At 32.5% G+C, this 21,098-nt stretch overlaps 2 protein-coding genes across 3 annotated transcripts; both read left to right on the forward strand.

Moving 5' to 3' along the window:
- The first annotated feature begins 7,267 nt into the window (after positions 1-7,267).
- Positions 7,268-9,899, forward strand: LOC120085800 (ethylene-responsive transcription factor RAP2-12-like). Of its 2 annotated transcripts, XM_039041999.2 has the most exons (3): positions 7,268-8,011; positions 8,635-9,521; positions 9,611-9,899. In XM_039041999.2, the coding sequence occupies exons 1-2, from the start codon at positions 7,738-7,740 to the stop codon at positions 9,474-9,476; spliced, it is 1,116 nt and encodes a 371-aa protein (XP_038897927.1). In that variant the 5' UTR covers positions 7,268-7,737; the 3' UTR covers positions 9,477-9,521; positions 9,611-9,899. The 2 variants fall into 2 exon arrangements, with proteins under 2 accessions (XP_038897927.1, XP_090173449.1); XM_090317323.1 differs by having other exon boundaries at positions 8,635-9,899.
- A 2,791-nt stretch (positions 9,900-12,690) lies between these two features.
- Positions 12,691-15,025, forward strand: GLIP5 (GDSL-motif lipase 5). The gene is made up of 5 exons (XM_039048694.2): positions 12,691-13,100; positions 13,310-13,431; positions 13,789-14,022; positions 14,134-14,389; positions 14,476-15,025. The coding sequence occupies exons 1-5, from the start codon at positions 12,815-12,817 to the stop codon at positions 14,706-14,708; spliced, it is 1,131 nt and encodes a 376-aa protein (XP_038904622.1). The 5' UTR covers positions 12,691-12,814; the 3' UTR covers positions 14,709-15,025.
- The last annotated feature ends 6,073 nt before the right edge of the window (positions 15,026-21,098 follow it).

Here is a 21,098-nt window from a genome sequence, read left to right on the forward strand (position 1 = left end):
ATCTGTAATGTGAAAAGTGCAGTTGTCGATCTTTAGTGGAGTAACCAATTAATGGATGTTGAATATTTTAATTGAAGGAGTTTAATTAATTATTCAAGTACCATTGAAACTTCAATCTACAGGTCCATAAGGTCCCATCTGTAGCTCAACAGAGATTATTGAGAATTAATTTTTGATTAATTTGAATTGTTCAAATTAATTGAGGAAATTAATTATATGTGATATAATTAATTTAACTTAATTATATATTATATAACTAATATAATGTATTTGATACATTATAATATAGAGTTTATTTGAAAGGAATTAAATATTTGAATATAATTCAAATATTAATTACATGGATGAGATTCATATAATTAAATTTAGTATAAATGTGATTTATATCAAATGTCATGCATTATTGAGAGAGAAACAAACTATAGGTTATATTGTATTTGATACAATATAGAAACTATAGGTTATGTGTTATATTTGATATAACATATAGTTTAATATATACTATATGATAAAATGATTATCATATATATAATAATAATAATAATAATTTATTAAATAATTGTTATTTATTAAATTATTTTAAATTTAATTTTTTTTAATGAAAAATAATTGTGGAGGGAGTTGTAACTCCCTCCCCTTCTTTTCTCTCAATGTGATGGTGCTAGTGGGTGTGGGAGTTTTAATGCTTCTTCGTCATTTTTGATAAAGCACTTTTTCAAAAATATTTTTTTTATCTGAAAAATCTCTTAGGAGAATTTTCTTCCCCCAAATTACTATTCTCCCTCTCCCAAAATTTAGACCGCACACTCTTGAGAATTCTCTTCCCTTACAGAGAATACAAAGGTTTTGTGGTAGGGTCCTCGTTGACGATCTTTTGATTCGTGATTGATTAGAAGCAGAGATGAGGCTTTCATGAAGAAGGTTTTTGGCGTAAATTGTAAGTCAATTTCTAACCTTTCCTTCTTCCCTCCTTAGCATGTTGTAAACTTTTCTAATTATGCATAAATTTATTGTTATGAAAATTTGTTATTCTGTGTAAAATTTGAAATTGGGACCGATCTTGCTTCCGCTACAGACCTCATGGTTCCTTTAGGTTTACCTTTTAGGCATGGAATTATTCTGCCTAAGAAATAGTGTCCTAAGACACCTCAAGAGGTTGAGGAGATGAGACAGATTCCTCATGCATCTGTGGTAGGTAGCCTTATGTATGCCATGTTGTGTATTAGGCCCAGTACCTACCATGTAGTGGGAGTGGTTAGTAGATATCAGTCCAATCCAAGATTAAATCATTGGATACCAGTTAAAGTCATTCTTAAGTATCTTAGGAGAACGAGAAACTATATGCTTGTATATGGTGCTGAGAATTTGATCCTTACAGTATACACTGACTTTGATTTTCAGACTGATAAGGATTCTAGAAAATCCATATCAGTATCAATGTTCACTTTGAATGGAGAAGATATAGCATGACGTAACATCAAGTAAGGATGCATTGCAGATTCCATGATGGAGGCAGAATATGTAGTTGCTTGTGAAACTACTAAGAAAGCTGTATGGCTTAGACAATTTCTGGCATATTTAGAAGTTGTTCCAAATATGACATTGTCTGTCACCCTTTATTGTGATAACACTGGTGTAGTGGAAAACTCCAAGGAGCCTTGTAATCCAAATGAGGTAAGCACATTAAATGCAAGTATCATCTCATTAGGGAGATTGTGTAATGGGGAGATGTGACTGTCACACAGATTTCCTTGGAGCACAATATTGCCGATCCATTTACAAAGGCTCTAACGGCTAAAGTTTTTTAGGGTCACTTAGAGAACATGGGTCTAAGAGATATAGGTCACCTAATCTAGGAAAAGTGGGAGATGTTGTTGTGTATATTGTATGCCTAATGTATTGTATTGTATTTGATACTATACATCCCACTTATGATATTTGATGTTGTATACTCCACTCGTTATATTGTATTTGATACTATACATTCCATTCACTTTAGGACAAGTGAGAGATTGTTGGAGTTGATATCCTAAATCTCATATGTCTTTAGTTTGTAAATACAAATCACATATCTAATAAAATAAGAGGTATTTTATTGACATTTAGATTGCATTAATTCAATCTAATAAACTAAGATCCAAGCTTATTTTATGAAACTTAAACATGAATGTGGAGACATACAGGTAGATCATGTTTAAGCGATAACTTAAATGGTCTGTAGTAGATGGATAAGGTTGGGTACCATATCCTGGTGACACTACGAATACGACCTATTTTGTAGATATTACAATTGTTATAAGTGCTACAAATGATCATATCCTGATCGTTCATATGGCGACATGCGAGTGGGAGTATTTTATACAAAGAGTTTGTATAAGACCAGACCACGAAATGAATAGTCTATCTAGATAACACCGCTACTAGAAGAGGCTTACACTTCACTAGGAGAACCATACGTGACATGACCTTAATCCTGAGTGAGTTGTAAACTTTTGTTTGTGAGGGCAATCCTTTGATTTGCATGGGTGAGATTAACCTTGTTAGCCGACTTAACAAACCTACCATTTTGGGGATTTGATCGAGTAGGGAATTGGAAACACAACTGCACAAGATGAAATTCACTCCTTCCCGTCCATATATAAATTGCTCCCTTAATAGCTGATTCTGGGTCTTGAACATTGAGGCTTCAACCTCTCACTGGCTTGAGAGGTGTTAGTTTATAGTTGGACTATACATTGTTTGTTCATTAAAGAAATCAGTGGTATTTAAGGAATTAGAGTTAACTATAAGGGTAAAATGGTAATTTTACATAGTTGTAGTTATGAGCATTTCGTAAAGAATCGACTTATTGTTGATTGATTATATCTATGGACATAGAAATATATCTAAAGTTCAAAGAGTGCAGCTTCCGGTCTTTAGTGGAGTGACCAGTAGTTAATGAAGATTGATTAATTAATTATATTAATTTAATTAAAGAGTTTAATTAATTAATCTCATATCATTGGAGCTTCTAATATGTAGGTCCATAAGGCCCTCTTGTTAGCTCACGAAAGAATAGATAAGAGGAATGATTTGAACTGTTCAAGTCAATTGATGGAATAACATATTAATGAGACTAATATGATATGATTAATTATAGATGTGATCTATAATTAAGAGAGAAATATTTGAATAAAATTCAAATAATAAATTCTTATGAATTAGATTCATGAAGAATTAATTAATTAATTTTGAGAGATGAAGGCAAATAAACATGTGATGTTTATTTATTTATTAATTAACTATATATATTAAATTGGACTTAACATATATGGTTATTTAATTGGTATGTTAATTAATTGAATAAATGTTATTTAGTTAATTGGGCTTAAGGGTAAATTAGGAAAGACTTTACCCTTCTCCAATATAAATATCCCTTTATGACCAATTCTGAAATTTGATTGTGAAAAAACCTAATATCCAATCTTGATTTCCTCTCAACCTTTATGTATTATTCTTCCTCCTCCAAGGTGATAGAGACTACTATTCTATCATTGAATTTCTAGAGAATAACAAGATTACACTTGTGGTGGTGTCTCTTGTTCGTTGAAGAAATGTTCGTGAGAGGATGGAGAGGAAAACGTGAAAAGTTCGGGATTCGAATAGGGTTGTTACATTATCCCTTTGTTTCTTCTTTTAAAGAATGCTTCCTATAATGTTTATCCATTATTATTTTTGTTTTATTTGCTATTTTCATTTCTTTAAAAACTGAAAACAAAATGCAAGGCGATCTCATTGCTTCCGTAGGAATTCGATTCCCTTCAATGAAGGAAGAAGAGAGAAAAGAAAAAGAAGGTGCAAATGATAATTCTTAGGATGATTAGAAGATTAGCGTTCTGGTATAACACAAAAAGAAAAGTTTATTCATGACCTTAGGAATTTAGGCTCCTAATAAATCTTTGATATTTTTGGTTCTTCTTAATTGGGTTTTTTTTTTTTTTTTTTTTTTTGTTCAAATACTAGGTTAGTACTTTATGTTTGGATGATGAAGTTGACTTGGGGTTTCGAGCCATGAAGTTTAGCTAATTAATGAGGTTGTTCTAAGTTTTGGTTGGTTTTATTGACTCGTTTTCACATCTGTCATGAAAATTGTGGGCAGTTACACAATACCTTCGTTGCTCTTAAATACAAAATTTCTCATACCTTTTATTTTGACGGTTGCGAAAATCATTTTTGTAAAAGATGTTTATATTCTTCTTTGTCTTGTGTTTATCGTAGAGTAAGACATGTATTTAACAATGAAAAGTAAGGAGCCAAAAAAAGAAAAAAGAAACCAAGGGATTAAAACAAACAACAAAAAGTGTATCGTTTTATTGCTCATATCAGTATCATCGGTATCCATGATCAATATCATTCTTCGATAATAGTATATGATCATTTATATACTGCTACCGATACTAATGTTAAATGAAACCAAAACCATATAAAATACTTATTGATGACGTGTGAGGGAAAAATCCAAAAATCCTCAAATGTTCAACAAATAGATGAGTGAATCTCAGATAATTATTAATGGCACTTGATGACCACCCTCTCTCATCTGCAATCGAATTGTAGATCAAGATTATGATTTTTAATTATAATTATAGAATGTTGGTAAACACATAAAAACATAATTAATTACGTTTACTTTTTATAATACTATCGATTTATGAGTAAACGTGACTTAAATTCAACTTATGAAGGAAAAGAGTTTGAAAAATAAATAAAATATTTAAAAAGAAAAAAAGAGCAGAAGACAAAAGTAGTTACTTTGTGATGGGCATCACCCAAAAATTGATGAGTACTTTTAAGTCAGAAGTTAAAGGTTACACCAAAAGGCAAAAGGCCAAAAAGGTGGCACCAAAGTGGGCTTTCCCTCAGTATTTACACCTATTGCCTTTGTTTCATCCCATCTTTTGAGCATGCATTCTAGGAGATCCACACCTGTCCTCTATCCCTTCCATCCCAATTTATCATCCTTCTAGAAACATATTTTCAAATATAAAGTGATTTTAAACATTTCAAAATCAACACAAATATTCACTTTTATCTACTTGTAAATTTTATTAGATTGATTGAATTCAAATAATTATTACTTTATAAAAATATACACTACACATAGTGGCGGAGCCAGAAATTTTATATAAGGGCACTATATGTACAAGTCTAACAAAAAAGAAATCTATAAATGAATGTAAATAAAGTATTCATAACTTCATAAATTAACTAATTTAATACATTACCATTGCTCTCTATGAGTTTTCATTTTTTGAAATTGATCTATGATAACTTTTGTATCCAACTTATCAAATAAAATTTTTCAATATAAGCTATAAGATAATCATTATCTATTGATCTCCCATTCGATTATACAATCGAGTTTTCACAATATACATACTACAAAATGTTCTCGATTATGCAATTGAGTCTTCACAATATACATAGTAGAAAATGTTCTCTCTACAATAGATGTGGTAACAGGTAAAATCAACGTCAAGGTGAATAATCTGTAAACTAATGAATATACCTTGTCTTCTTTCAGCAAGACCATTTTTACTTCAATATCACATATGCTTTTTAGCTCAACAAACTCAATATTTGAACGCATATCAATAATATAATTTTGAAGTTGAAAATTTAATGTGATGTAACTCTCTTAAAGTCCAAGAAGATTTTAAACTTACTTGCCGACTACGTATATCCAAACGAGTGATAATAAATAATCCTCTAATTTGAATTCTGAAATTAATTTTAAAAATTATACAAGTAATGTAAATGTAAAAATTAACATAGAAACAAATAAAAATATATAGAGCGTTATGTGAATATAAAATTATGTAGACAAATAAACGATACTTTTTTAATAGAATGTTTTTGAGAGTTGAGATATGAAAAATGAATTTCGAAAAGAAAAAAAAAATGGTTTCTAAACTGCCTCTTGTTTGATTAACTAGGTAAAAAAGTCATATAAAATCCCATATAAAATGTTGGTAAGCTAATCAAACAATACCCCAAGCCAACAAGCCAATGCCAGTTTTTTTTTATTTAATTTGAAAATTTTATATATATCAATACATATTACTTTATAATTTATATTAAAATTATAAAAGATGGATAAATTGAGGGAGCACGTGTCTCCCTCCACAACTCCTATGTAGCTCCATCCTTGGTTACACATATAAGATGAGCCTTTCAACTTTAAATTTATAACAATTTTTTATTAATATTGTAATCATCTGTTTAGATTGAACAAATTTTATTACTTTCTTTATCATTTTTGTTTTGAAGTATATATATTGTAAATTAACCTTAACAAACCACTTCAATTATACTAAGTTTAATAGACACCATTCAAATAAATTTAGGGAAAAAATAATACACGTTTTATCAATTATAATCTATTTTTATTTTGTCAAACTGTATCTCAAATATAGATATATGGTTGCAATCTTAACTTTAAATTTTAAAATATTTTGTAATAAATTCTCGCTTCAAAAATCAACAAAAATATTTAGGTTTGTAATTCAATGAATTATGAAACATAGGTATGATATAAGATTAATAAAATTTTAGAGAAAAACAAAATTAGAGCTATTTCTATAGTTGAAATTTGAGTTTTATCAAAATTATTCCATCATTATTTTGTGCATTGGTAAATGATGTTATTCTTATGCGAAACTTTATTTTATTAAAATTAATAAGTTTATAGAGATATTTGCACTATATATCTTTTCTTAAAATTAATTGACAAATTAGTAAAAATGGAGTTTGAGAAAAAATTGTACATTTATTTGTCAAATGGGATGATATTGAAAGTTTAGAATTTACCCGATTATAAAGCAAACTTATTTTTGATCGAAATGTTGAGGCCTTAATTTTACAAAAATTTTGATAGAAATATCAATAAATAATGAATTTCTGAAAAACATTATAAAAAAATTCAAAAAATTTAAAATTAAAAAATAAATATTTTATAGTTTTTAAATAAATTAACATGTCTATTATTTATATTATATTTAACATTTTATTACTTAAATTTTATGTTTCATTTATTATTCTACGATACAATGAAAATATTAATTCACCATTTATATGGGTGTCGAACCTATAGGAACGTGAAAAAAATGGATGGAAATTTTGAAATGTTTGATGAAAAATTAATACTATGCATGTAACAATGTTTTTTTTTTTTTTCTTCCAAATATGGTAGCTAATTTGAAATGGGTTGGTGTGGAAAAAATGAACTATTGAGAATAGAAAGCAAAAAAAAAAAATTGTTAAAAAAAAAAAAAAAAGACAAAAGAAAACATGGTAATAATGGAAACAGTCATCTGTGTTCCGCCATGTTAAGACTTGACAGAAGTTTTGGAGCAGTTGTGAAAGAAAAAGCGCAATCTTCCAAGAATTTGGAAAACAACAAAAAGAAGAAAAGGAAAATTGCAAGTTGAAGTTCCAAATTGGAGAACAAACGTAATAATTACAAGTGGAGGAGCTTCTGTAATTCATGGTGTACACTGAGGGTATGCCCGTATTTCCCTTCAACTCCACTCCACTCTATTGCATTTTTGTTTCTTCTTCTTGAACATATCACTCACAATCCCAAAAATCTTGTTCCAACTTTCACTCTACTTGCCAAACCCATCTGAAGAATCCTTTCCAGTTCTCTGTCACATTCATTTTCCGGTTTTCTTTTTGTGTTGAATCTGAGGAAGAACGATGTGTGGAGGTGCCATCATTTCTGATTTTATTCCACCGTCACGCTCTAACCGGGTCACCGCCGATCACCTTTGGCCGAATTTGAAGAAACCTAAATCAGGGAAACATTCGCCCGCTAGGTCTCTCAGGTCGCGGATCTTCGATGTTGATGATTTTGAGGCTGATTTCCAGGACTTCAAGGATGAGTCTGATGTTGATCAAGATGAAGATCACTTCTCGGATATTAAACCCTTCCTTTTCTCTGCTCCTAACTCCGCCTGCTCTTCCACTCGCGGTAATGGCCTATTTATTTATTCATTTTTTTTTTTTTAAACAATTCTTTCGTGACTGTTCTTGTCTTTGAAGTTTGAGGACAATCATGTTGAATGTTGAGTAAATTTCATCGATATATCGGTTGGTTTTCTCGCTTGCTTATTCTTTAATGATTGTTCACTTCATAAGAAGAAATCAGGGACCGACCACGAATTTTTGTAATAGTCTTTAAATGATTATTGTGTTTTCTTTTTCGATTCTTTTTGGCAATAAATTGAACTTGTTTTCTTCTTTTGTATAAACGCTCTAAATGTTTTTGATCATTTCCTTCACGAGATCGGGAGTCTTGAGTGATCCGATTATCAAAAAGTGGGAAGTTCTTCAATTTACGTTTCTTATCTTTATCAATCCTCTTTTAATCAATTCTTTCTGATTTACTTTGTATTAATTTTTTTGAAGTAACTTTCTTCTTTTATTTTGTGTTTGTTTGTTGGTTGTTAGATATATTCCCAGCTTGTATAGCATGGTGGTGTTCTAATCATGCATAATTTACTATAAGTAGTCTTTGGATCTTTTATCTGATAAAAATATTTAGGGTTCTGCTTGGTATTGATTTCATTGTCATTTATGATTTAACTATTAAAGGATCAAATGCTATAAAATCTGTGGAGTTCAATGGGCAAGCTGAGAAGTCCGCTAATACTAAGAGGAAGAATCAATATAGGGGAATAAGGCAGCGTCCATGGGGTAAGTGGGCTGCTGAAATCCGAGACCCCAGTAAAGGGGCCCGTGTATGGCTTGGTACTTTCAACACTGCAGAAGAAGCTGCAAGAGCATATGATGCGGAGGCACGGAGAATTCGAGGCAATAAAGCCAAGGTGAATTTCCCTGATGAACCTTTGCCTAATACCCAGAAGAGGAAAAACTCACAGAAAGTGAAACAACACATCAAGGCGAACGTGAAAGCAAACCAACACCCAGATCAGAACTACTACGAAACCACTGGCTTTCTGGAAGTAAAGCCTTCTACTGACCAACTTGGATACATGGACTCATTCCCTGCTAGTATGGATTGTACTCCATCTGACGATATGCTACTGTATTTTAACTCAGATGAGGGAAGTAACTCGATTAGTTGTTCGGACTTTGGATGGGCAGATCAAGGAGTCAAGACACCTGAAATCTCTTCTGTCTTCTCAGCTACTGACTCTCAGTTTACAGAGGAGATGCATCCAATGAAAAAACTAAGGTGTAGTAGTCCTTCAGGGGATGCCATAACTGCTGAAGAAGTAGGTGCTAAGACGCTGTCAGAGGAGCTTTCTGTCTTTGAGTCCCAGATGAAGGTTTTTCAGATGCCGTACCTCGACGGGAACTGGGATAATTCAATGGAAGCCTTTCTTGGTGGGGGTGCGACTCAAGATGGTGGAAACTCAGTGGATCTTTGGAGTTTTGATGACCTCCCTGCTGTGGTTGGAGGAGAGTTTTAAGCAAAGGTTTCCTTTGCTGGCTGGTCCATGTAAATAAAGCTACATGTTAGTCGTATCGATCCTTCAATCCCCCCCTTCCCAGTTCGTTTATTTTGTCTGAAATTTTGTTGATCTGATGTTGCTGCTATGGGTAGGAAGTGGATGTCACCGATGATTGCGACGACGTTCAAACAGTCAATTGTGCCTGAGGCAATTAAGGACATGTTTATGCTGTAGCTAATGGGCCAGGATTATCAAGTTTATTCAGGTAGCATTACCTGGAAAACCTTAAATCGGCGATAGCCTTTCGTGTTAAGTCTGTATCAACAATATGTTGTCTGTGTTGATGTACCATAAAACTAGGTTGCTGTCTTTGCTATTGATGTTTTTTACATCATGAAATGACTATCTGTATGAATTAATGCACCGCAACTTTTTCTTTTCCATGCTCATAGTTTGACCATTTTGGTTACACTAATTATCCAAATGTGTTGGGTCCATTCATAAATTTATTTGAATTGGCCGGATCAGAGTTTTGGTCAATACTCCATAATATATAAATGAAACAGCCTAAGCATAGGCCGTTTATGGTGTTCCTATAGGTGCCAGCCCACATGCAATGGATTTAGAGCTAAAAGCATTGAACTGAAACTACTATAGTCATTTTTTAATCTCTAATCTTGTAGACTTTATCCCAAGACTGTATTTTATATTATTTTGAAGCTTAGTTTATTGTGACCTTGCAAGGGATCCAACCACATTCAATTATGTCATATAAACTCAAAGTTGGGTTTAGCTTTGTGGATAAATATTAAAGACAGGAATGGTTGATAATCTTAATTTAAGTGTGATTGTTTGTAGATAAAGATGAGTATGTCATATTCAACTTTTTAAAGTACCCAGTTATTATTTTTTTATTTTTTATTATTTATTTTTTTGACATATACAGTTGTTTCAATATAGAACAATTTTGATTGTTTCACGTTGCGACTCAAAAGGAACTTAAAGTGACAACAATCAGAACCAAAGGTCCTAATTATCAGACCTTGGTTCTCTCAAGCTCTTTTCTTGATATGGAAAAATAGGGAAGTCTTCACTGAAATTATTAGAGTGAGCTTAACATGAATTCATAACCAAATCCATTGTGAATCATGAAAATAGGAATCCCCCCAACCACACAGATGCTAGGGAGAATCATGATTAAAATTGACCTTAGCCTTTTGGACTCGCTGACGAAGCAAAAAGATGTTCCCCACACAGAGAGAGAGAGAATTGGAAATCGACATAGTGGAGTAGGGGTTAGATACAATTTTTCTATAGTATATAGATGTATACAATTTGTGAGTTTATAATTTCTAAATTTAGGGTTTAGATTCTTAGAATTGTTGGATTAGCAAATATCTTCACATAGTTCAGAAAAATTTCATCAACATATCAAAAGTAGGTTGAATTTTTCCTAATCTAGAGTATACAAACTGAACCTGTGAGTCAAACTCTTCCTAAACTGCTAAGCAAGAAGGTGGTATTGACAGAACAGGACCAAGGAAAGAAAAACATATGTGGTGGAGAATGACAAGACAATGAATACAAATATGAAAATTGACAAATGCTTACTGCACACTACCATGAATCATATGATAGTAGCTAAAAAACAGATAGAAGGGGCAGAGCTGGGCACTGGTCGATGCCCACTACCCCCATCCCAACCATAGTTGACTCTGGCCAAACCCACCCAAACCTAAATGCCCAAAAACACATTTTAGCTTCTTGTGAGCAATGTAGGACTCTTTGTTCATGGGTTCAATCCATGGTAGCCATGTATCTAAGATTTAATATTTTACGAGTTTTCTTAACACTTAAATTTTATAGATTAGACGGGTTTTCCTATTAGATTAATCGAGGTGTGCATAAGTTGGTCCGGTCACTCACGAATATCAAAGAAAAAAAATGTGGGGTCTTTATCGCTCTAATCTTTATAGAGTAGCTATTTGTCAAATTTCATCATCTCTTCTCAGGAAAAATTAAACATGTAAAAGGTGAATTTTTGTGCAGGGAAAAGTGGTTTCCCTGAAACAGGGAATACAAGTTAAGAGCTTTTAGACGTTAAAGTAGTAGAATAACTCAAACGTGTTTCTTTTGCAGTATTCTTTTTTACATTATGCCTTTTGTTCAACTTTGACACTTTTTAATTTGTTCACACCTTACTGAACAATATGATTATTGTCAAGTGTTGTTTAGGACTCGGGTCTATAAGTTGGTCTCTTTAGCTGGTTTAAAATTTAAAGTTGTTTTCATTGACTTTTCTCAAATAAGAGAAAATTCAAATGTTCTTGAAAACAACTTAAATATAGACAATGAAAAATGTGTATTGTGTAACTAATGGAAAAGATTTCCAACATTAAACAAATGATTTTCAGTTTCCTTTTTCCAGCAAGAATTAATTTATATCAATTATAGAATCACAAATCAAGTTATTAAAAGAAATACAAATTTCTACACGTCTTCAGCTTGACTAGGAGCATTATTTAATGATCAAGATAATTTAATCCAACTCGAATCTCTTGAATCGATTAAATCAAAATAGTTTAATTATGTTTCTTAAAAATTATGTTTTTCTTGTTCATAATAGTTTAATCCTCATGATCGTTAAATATTTTAATAGTTTAATCCTAATGATCGTTAAATATTCATGTTTCTTAAAAATTATGTTTTTCTTGTTCATAAATTCTTTTTAGATGTCCTCCTCTTTGCATTGGGGTTTATGGTAAGACTTTTCATAATAAGAGTTTGTTAACTTTTCAAGTTGAAGACTTGATTTTGGGAGCTTGAAGGATAATAAGGGTAATTCTAAACATCCCAACCTCTTATCTGAATGGTAATAAGTTACCAAGTTAGCTGGATCCACGGTTGGGCAAATTTTTTATCTGAATTTTGGGATTGTACCAACTGATTGGAGATTTGTTATATCATAAACTCTTTGACAAACGTGAATAACTCAACCAGATACATCAAAATTATTGAGGCTTTACCTTCCAAGTTCCAATCATTTCTTTATTCAAACTCAGCCGCAGCTTTTTCTTGGATTCATTCAGTTTGACGTACACCCCATGTTCCCTCCCTTTGTTTCTGATCAAAACATCACATCAGAACTCTCCAATGGAACTCACTAGTCCCACTATCACATTTTCATGGGTTCAATAGGAAATCCATCGTTTTCTTAGTTAATAAAACACTACTTTTAATGACAAAAAGAGGAACTTGAACAGTAACACAACTTTCTGCTGCTAACCATAATTCATATATTATTGTGTAATTGACAGTTTAAGCTTAGTTGTGATCCTCAGGGAGAGAGTCCATTAATGGCGACTCAAAGCACTTGCCATGGCCATGCCCAACTAGTTGTGTTGTTTGTGATCTTCTTCACCTACAGTTCCATATGTTGCTTCATTGAAGTCGAATCACATCATTTACCTGAAAATCATGCTGCTTTCTTCATATTTGGGGACTCTTTCTTGGATGCTGGCAACAATAATTACATCAACACAACAACTCTTGACCAAGCTAACTTCTGGCCTTACGGCGAAACTCACTTCCTATTCCCCACTGGAAGATTTTCCGACGGTCGTTTGGTGTCTGACTTTCTAGGTAAGATTTCCTATATATTTGGTGTATGTCGTTTTTCTTCTTGTTCAAACCCATCTCTGTTTTCTTGTCTTCTGTTTGCATAGAGCCAATCCAAACAAACCCAGTATTTCTCTGCTAAACTACTTGGTTTTGATGAATATTTATGTTTCTCTCTCTGTACATTTGGGAAAGTCTCAACTTTTCATGACTTTTGTTTCTCTATCTTCTAGCTGAATTCGCCAAGCTGCCATTGATCCCACCTTTTCTTCAACCGGGTTTTTGTCAATATCATAATGGAGTGAACTTTGCTTCTGCTGGAGCAGGTGCTTTATCTGAGACTTTTCATGGGTCGGTAAGAATAACGTACCCACCCTTTCACTCCTCACCGTACCTTTTCCATATTAAAAAGCAAAGCAAATCATCATCAACTCTGCTTTCTACTCTGTCGACCAAATCATTATTTTGATCCAAAAACTTTCAAATCTGACTTATGATTAAACGAATGTAAACACATAGTTTAACAAATAAGCTTAAGATATATAATGGGTTATTCAGTTGAAATCTATGGCCATTGAGATCGAATATGTTACACCCATTTTCTCAGAACTCATAATAGTAGAACATAATCTAAAGACACAAGTCGAACACTTTTCATGGGTTTTCTAACGAGGTGAATTTGGAGTGAATAAGGTTGTTTAACGTTTCTCAGGTGATCGAGCTCAAAACACAAATAAAGTACTTTAAGGAGGTTGTGGAGACATGGTTTACACGAAAGTTGGGCAAAGCTGAAGGTGGGTTGGTACTGTCAAAAGCCGTGTATTTGTTCGGTATTGGCACCAACGATTACATGAGTCTCTTCTTAACAAATTCCCCATTTCTCAAATCCCACTCAAAATCTCAATATGTTGAGTTGGTGATTGGTAACTTGACAACTTCCATCGAAGTAAGCTTTGCAATCTTAAAATTTCCTTCAAAAAATATTAGTAAAGTTTAGTGCTTATATTGACAGTTTTGACATTAGAAATGATGGTGTTTTCTTTGTTGGTTTCAACAGCATGTATACGACAGCGGCGGCAGGAAATTCGGGTTCATGAACTTGCCGCCGATGGGCTGCAGTCCAGGACTGAGAGTAGTGAGAGGAGATGAAGATGGCAGGTGTTTGGAAGAGTTGGCTGAGTATGCAAATATACACAACCAGAGATTGGTGAAGCTTCTTGAAGACTTGGAGAAGCAGCTAAAGGGATTCAAATATTCACTCTATGACTTCAGCAGCAGCTTGAGACAGAGAATGGAGAATCCATTGAAATATGGTAAGAATGATAGATTGTTGCTGGGTGTTATGGTGTGTTTATGTATAATATGAAATGCTTGAAGTGTGAAATATGATTTAATGTAGGGTTGAGGGAAGGGAAGGAGGCATGCTGTGGGACAGGGAGATATCGAGGAGTGTTCAGCTGCGGAGGAAGAAGAGGAGTAAAGGAGTTTCAAGTGTGTTGGAATCCAAATGAGCATGTTTTTTGGGATTCTTACCATCTCACTGAAAACCTCCACAAACAGCTTGCTGATGAAATGTGGAGTGGTTCATCCAATTCCCATTCTTCCCTCAAGAAACTCTTTCAAACCATTTGAGATTGAGATCGAGCCATACTTGAGTACATCACAAAAGCAATATTTGGGTGTAGTACATCACTCCAATCATCCATTTCAAAATATACATCTATGCATGTCCATTTTTTGACATTACATATTTCGCTCTCTTTTTGTGGAGAAAATGGAAATTACGTAGAGATACGTTATATCATCATATACAAACGATTAGGTGGATGGAAAAAAAACTGACTTCTTACTACAATGACAAATAAAAACAACATAACTCTTCTGTTGTATTGTATGGGTGGATGAAATCTATCTATAAATACTATTTTTCAACACAACTCTTCATTTGATAATCTATCTAAATACCAATTTTCAGTTTTTACAATGTAAACATGATGCCATAAAATGTTTTTTTTTTATATCAAAGAAATCTTTCTAAAAATAACAAGGATTAAAAATTTTGTTCTTTAGAAGGAACATATTGAATCCAATCAAAATGAGATCTTCAAAATTCAGAAACTTGTTATAGTTTATGGAGAGGTATTGTTATCTATCTTTTTGACGAAATTAGTAGTGCGCTTTGATTTATTATTATTTTTTTAAATGGAGGTTTGCCTTGAAGATGTTCTATCGTTAGAAAAGAAAAAGAAATTAAAAAATTAGGATTAGATTTGAGTTTGAATGCAGGTAGAGAAATAGACTGGACGTAATGTTTCAACTCTAGCAACATAAATAAATAAGAATAATAACGAGAAGTTTTCGTTTCTCTTATACGGGAGAATTGAACCTCTCACCTCGTTAAATCAATCTCATTTTGAATTAAACCAAAGCCTATATAAGCCCAAATATTTAATTGATTGAGATTGAGTCTTTAAAGTCGATGCAAAATGTATGAAACATGAAACGTGCTAACCACGAGGACAACTCAAATTGGATCATGAAATATTTTATTAAAGGTACACGAAAATTCTTGGCTTCTAGAAGTTTATAGTTTGAAGGTCGTATTGACACATAAATCATTTTCTCTATTTAAATACTTCTTTAATTTATTCTAAACAGTAAACATTAGACAATGTCTTACTCTTGTAATTTCAATCCAAATTAGAATTTGAAGTGTCAAAAGTGAGCTTAACGACATGACCTCTCATTCTAGAGGTAGAATGTTCAATCTCCTATTCTTATAATTGTTGCACTAAAAAAAATAAAATTTCAACTGAAATATTCTACTCTACTAAAAAATGTCAAAATATTCATAAATATAGTAAATATTATAGGGAAATTGGGTCTTGCAGCATAAATTACATTTCCATTTGAAAATATAATAAAACTCGAAAATCTTCATAAATATTGCAAGCTCTCCTTTCCCACGTGATTAGACTTTCTCGAAATCCTAGAATCCTTTCCCACGTGATTAGACTTTCTCGAAATCCTAGAATACTCTTCATAATCTATTAATACAGTGTAATTAAATATGTTTGCTTATAGATTTGACAAAGTTAAAAATCACTTTTAATTCTTAGAGTTTCAAAAAAGTAACAATTTAATCTCAAAATTTTGATTTTTAGCGATTTAGTCACTGTACTTCTAATTTTGCAACAATTTAGTCCATGGACTTTATTATGTAACAATTTAGCCCTTATATTTTAAAATTTGTAACAATTTAGTCCCTATTGTAGAAATTAGTGATCAATTGCATAAATAAATTGATAAACTAATTAGAAACTCAATACTTTTACACAATACAAAGTCTACATCATAAAACAATAAAAAGTGACATTTACTTTTGATGATTTTTTTAAACTTTAGGGACTAAATTGTTACAAGTTTGAAAGTATAAGAACTAAATTGTTATATACTAAAGTTCAAGGACGAAATTGTTACAAATTGAAAATATAAGGATCAAATTGTTACAAACAAAAGTTTAGAGACTATCAGTGTCTATCATTAATAGTTCTAAAATTTTACTATATCTTGCAAATATTTTCAATAGTTTTACCATTTGAAATTATTTCCCTAGAAATAAAGCTATTAAGTTTTTTCTTTTGAAAACTAAAACCTTTTGGAAGGATTTGTTACAATAGTTTTCCTCGGTTCTTCTCGACCATGATCGATCATGAGATTTAGTTATTCTGCAATGAATATACTGATTTACCTTTGATTCAAAACCAAGAAATTTTTTTTCTTCTTCTTTAATGAACCTAAGCAACTCAAACTCTCAAAATCTCAAAATCTCAAAACCTAAGCAATTCTAAATAAACTCTTTGAAATCCTTTGTTTTCTTACTTTTCAACTTGATTTGTTACATTTTCGACTCCTACAAAGTGAAGGTAATCCATTAACTTGAAACATTCTCTCCATTTTGTATTTCTCTGAATTTTGGATTTTTTTTAGAATTGAAAAAGCTATAAGATGACTCGTCACTCAGAACACGAATGTTAAATGGAAAGCACAGACAAACATTATACAAAAATACTAACAACAAGAAAAATAAGTAAAGACACATAGAAGTTGATAATCTAGATCGGTGAAATCTACCTACATCTAGAGGACAGTTTTCCCAAGAAAGATAATTCACTAATATTAAAGAGTCAAACAATTACAACATAGTTTTTATCTATAACTCAACGACTACTACAATTACTCATGTAGAGTCTAACTTACATATCACCTAAGCACCCCTAGATGTGAGACTCCCTCTCAAATGAACTTAGGATCCCCCAAGTAAGTTAACATTAGTGTTAAACACTTTGACTTCTGATAGTGTATGAGATTCCTCTCATCTTGATTATCTTCTATTAGCTCAGTGAACTCCATTTACTGCCAAATCTTAGGTCCTCTCTAAGATAGGAAAATCCTTCTCACGAATAAAGTCTTAGTCTCCCCCCAAGATCGATTCATTCTCAACAATAATGCCTTAGGCTTCCCTTAAGGCAGAAATTATCTTCAAGGTATTGTAATTTTTAATCAATGCAATCGCACAACGAAATACGAAGAGTATAGATAAAAAACACAATGTTGCATAATTTGGCGACCAAGAATAAAAAAAACTCTTCAATGATAATCAAATGGGGAAACCTTAAAAGAAAACCATTATTCTCCTTTTGAAAACTCTGGTAGAAAAGGAAACAATCCTCAATTTGGAAATCATAAGCAGCACCTCAAATAAGAAAATATCGAACGAAATAAATCTATTGAAAAATTTCAGATAAAAAAAGAAAATTATACTGTAGGAAATAATATTGTATGTGGCAGATGTTAAGACAACATATGTGACAATGACAAAAACCACCACATGTTGTCTTAGAAAAAATATGGAGCCAATCATCAAATCTCTAACAAGCTCCCTTTTTGGCTAATATATTTTAAGACAAAATAATCAAGGTATAATAATCAAAAAAACGACCAACCAACAAAAAGAGAGTTGTCAGAAATAAGCCTAAACAACATCAGTAACAACAGAATAGGTAGAGATCTTTACAACACAAATCAAACAAATTAAGTCAACCAACCAACTAGAATTCAAACACAAATGATCAACCAAACTATCAAAAACCAAAGTAAAAAAACAGATCCATCAAAACCACCAAGATCGAGTGCTCCTGTTCTCTCCCCCTTCTGATTTAAAAAAAAAAAAAATCAATCCCTTTTGTGAGAAGAGGAACCCCCACCAGATCTGGAAAAAATGGCCCTCATAAACTGAAACACGTTATCAATCTCAATCTTATGTTCTTGAAGCTTTTGAATAATGTTAATGATATCCCGAGACTCTTTTGATAACAGTTGCAGAATACCACTTTCAAATGAAGATTCATTTAAGGCTTGGCAAGGGCTATCAAAATATGGAGCTGAGACCTGAGTGTCAATATTAATAATGTGATGACTTTGCAAGATCTTGAGATGAATAGAGAAGAAATTAGAAGAAGGCCCAACGGGTTTTGTAGAAATGAGTAAGTCAGGTTTCTGAGATAATAAGATGGAACAAATCAATCGAGGATAGCAGATGGGTAAACGAATGGCTTTTGATCCAATATGACATTTAATCTGATTAAAAAAAAAACACCCAATAATTAAAATGAGCCCATATTTCAATATGATATATCAAAATGGCGAGATATAGACAAGCCTGACTTATGAGATGAGATGTACCAATTTGAGATTCCAATCTTGTGAAGAAGGGCATACTTTATGCTCAACATGGCAGTAGGCAATTGACCATTCCTATGCCACGAAGATCGGGCACCTCCAGTAAGCTCAAAGACTAAATCCCTTAAGGAAGGGTGCTATTTAGTCATGTTTTTCAAAACATTTCTATGTAGGAATTGATTGATTAAGGTAAGAGAAACAACAAACAAATGTCTTTTAACATGTACTTTCTGAAAATCTGGATGAGCAAGATCAACAAAATTTGAAGTCAAATTCACAATGAATTCTCACACAAGCTGATGATAGTAAGGCTCGAAATTCAGAACGTTCTTTCCAAACTAGCATCAAGAAGCAGCTCTATAAGTTCAAGACATTCTTGAGTGACGTTCTAACAGTTTCTTTTGATAATATACTTCCATAAGCTTGCACCTTTTTCAATGTGAAAAAGACACCCCATCTAAGGGCACAGGAGAAACATTGGAACTGGCGGTCTATTTACCTTTGGCTTTCACTGAGGTACGATTGACACGAATATGATTCGTGTTCTCATCATCGGAACTTCTTTTCAAGCCTCAGTTAGAAGCCTTCTCAAACACATTTTGTCTTAGGGGAAACATCAACTTTAAATTCACATTCTCATTCTTCTTTGAGTGTAACTTCGGCAGAGGTATGCCATCATTAATATCTTCATCAGAAGTGCTAGGGGTTTTTTCATAATTTTGTTTGTTAGCTTCAGGTTCAATATCAGCAAAGACTTCAACATTCAGTTTGCAGCATCATCAATAGTAACCAATGTATCACCAACAGGATCATCATTCACAGTTCCTCGATCCACCATAATGGTTGTCTCAGGAAGAGCATTGACATCCTCTTCACTGGATTGCATCAAAACACTAAGGACAACATTATGAACATTCATATTAGTAGAAACATTTTCCAGACTATTAACAACTGAGATAGTGGATATAGAAGCAATAGTTTCAGAGATAAATTTTTCAACGAAATCATCCAAGGCGGCACATTAACATATTTTTTTTATTCAACTCAGAAATACTAACATTTTTCTCTCAGATAAACCAGATTCAGGCAAATTTATCTCAACATCACCATAGATAGAAACGGGAATCTCATTAGCAACTAACTTCCTTTTTATAACCCTAACAATTCTCTTGATTAATGGAACAATTCAACATTATCTTTAGGGTTTCTAGGTAGGGCAATATAATCATGCACGTGACTAGAAGAGCCACTAGAAGTGTAGTGGCTCTTTTCTTATCCAAATAATTTCTACCCTAGTACCTATAAGATCGATCATTGTCAAGGTAGAAGTACTAACATTTTCCTTTCCTTTTTCCTCAATAGTGAGTCCGCACCTGATCGTCTTCGTTTAACAGATAGAGAGGTAACACCAATTTCTTTATTAGAAGCAAGAAGTCCTAGAAAACGAACACCATATTTGTTCATGGTGAATGGATGAGCATCCTTCTTGACATGAAACTTTCTTTTGCCTTTTCTTTGATCCTCACCATCTTAATATCAGAGGTATGTGTACCTTATCTAGTACTCACCATCTGGAAGAAAATCATAAAAAACACAAGCAAGAGAATGAACCGGAACGGTTGAGAAAACTAGAAACCCACAAATTCTCTAGAGAACCTGTCATGAAGCTGTAGGGATGAAGGCCCTAATACAGCGGAAGAAAACACAGAACCATTACTTGAAATTAATTTAGGTATTCTGAAATACCGGTACACTGGAAAAAGCCAAAAAAACACAGAGACCAAAAAAAGAATACAACCTACTATATTATTTCTAAATTAAGCATGCTTTAAAAATTACAGAGAAAAGGGAAAGAAATTTACTTTTGTAGAACCAAAAATCTAATTCTCCAATGTGTTAGAATTCCACGAACATTACCAAAAGTGTAACCTTTCTATCCTCTGAGAAACCTTGAGGACTGGTTTGTGGGAACCAGAAATTGATTGGGAAGAAGGAAGAATTTTGAGAGGGAAAAATTGCTCACATAATAGTTCTGTGTACTGAATCTCAATCACCTGCAAAACTTACGTTTTGCAGGTCGCTTAACTAAAAGGAGAAAGATGAAGAGAATGTGGGATAACCCACATTTCAGATAACTCCCGTACATGGGAGTTATCTGATTTAATTAATTTAATAAATTAATTAAGTTTATTAAATTAATAATTGATTAAATCAAATTTAATTAATCATTTCATTTAATACATATTAAATGAAACATCTCTCCTGTAGCTTTAATTCAAT

This window comes from Benincasa hispida, chromosome 1 (assembly GCF_027475165.1).
Source record: "Benincasa hispida cultivar pf3 chromosome 1, pf3_genome.v1.1, whole genome shotgun sequence".
Lineage (NCBI taxonomy): Eukaryota > Viridiplantae > Streptophyta > Magnoliopsida > Cucurbitales > Cucurbitaceae > Benincasa > Benincasa hispida.

Coding starts and splice junctions, on each gene's coding strand:
- LOC120085800 (XM_090317323.1), top strand. CDS start 7,738: ATGTGTGGAGGTGCCATCATTTCTGATTTTATTCCACCGTCACGCTCT. Junction 8,012..8,634: donor CGCCTGCTCTTCCACTCGCG/GTAATGGCCTAT, acceptor TAACTATTAAAG/GATCAAATGCTATAAAATCT.
- GLIP5 (XM_039048694.2), top strand. CDS start 12,815: ATGGCGACTCAAAGCACTTGCCATGGCCATGCCCAACTAGTTGTGTTG. Junction 13,432..13,788: donor CTGAGACTTTTCATGGGTCG/GTAAGAATAACG, acceptor AACGTTTCTCAG/GTGATCGAGCTCAAAACACA. Junction 14,390..14,475: donor GGAGAATCCATTGAAATATG/GTAAGAATGATA, acceptor GATTTAATGTAG/GGTTGAGGGAAGGGAAGGAG.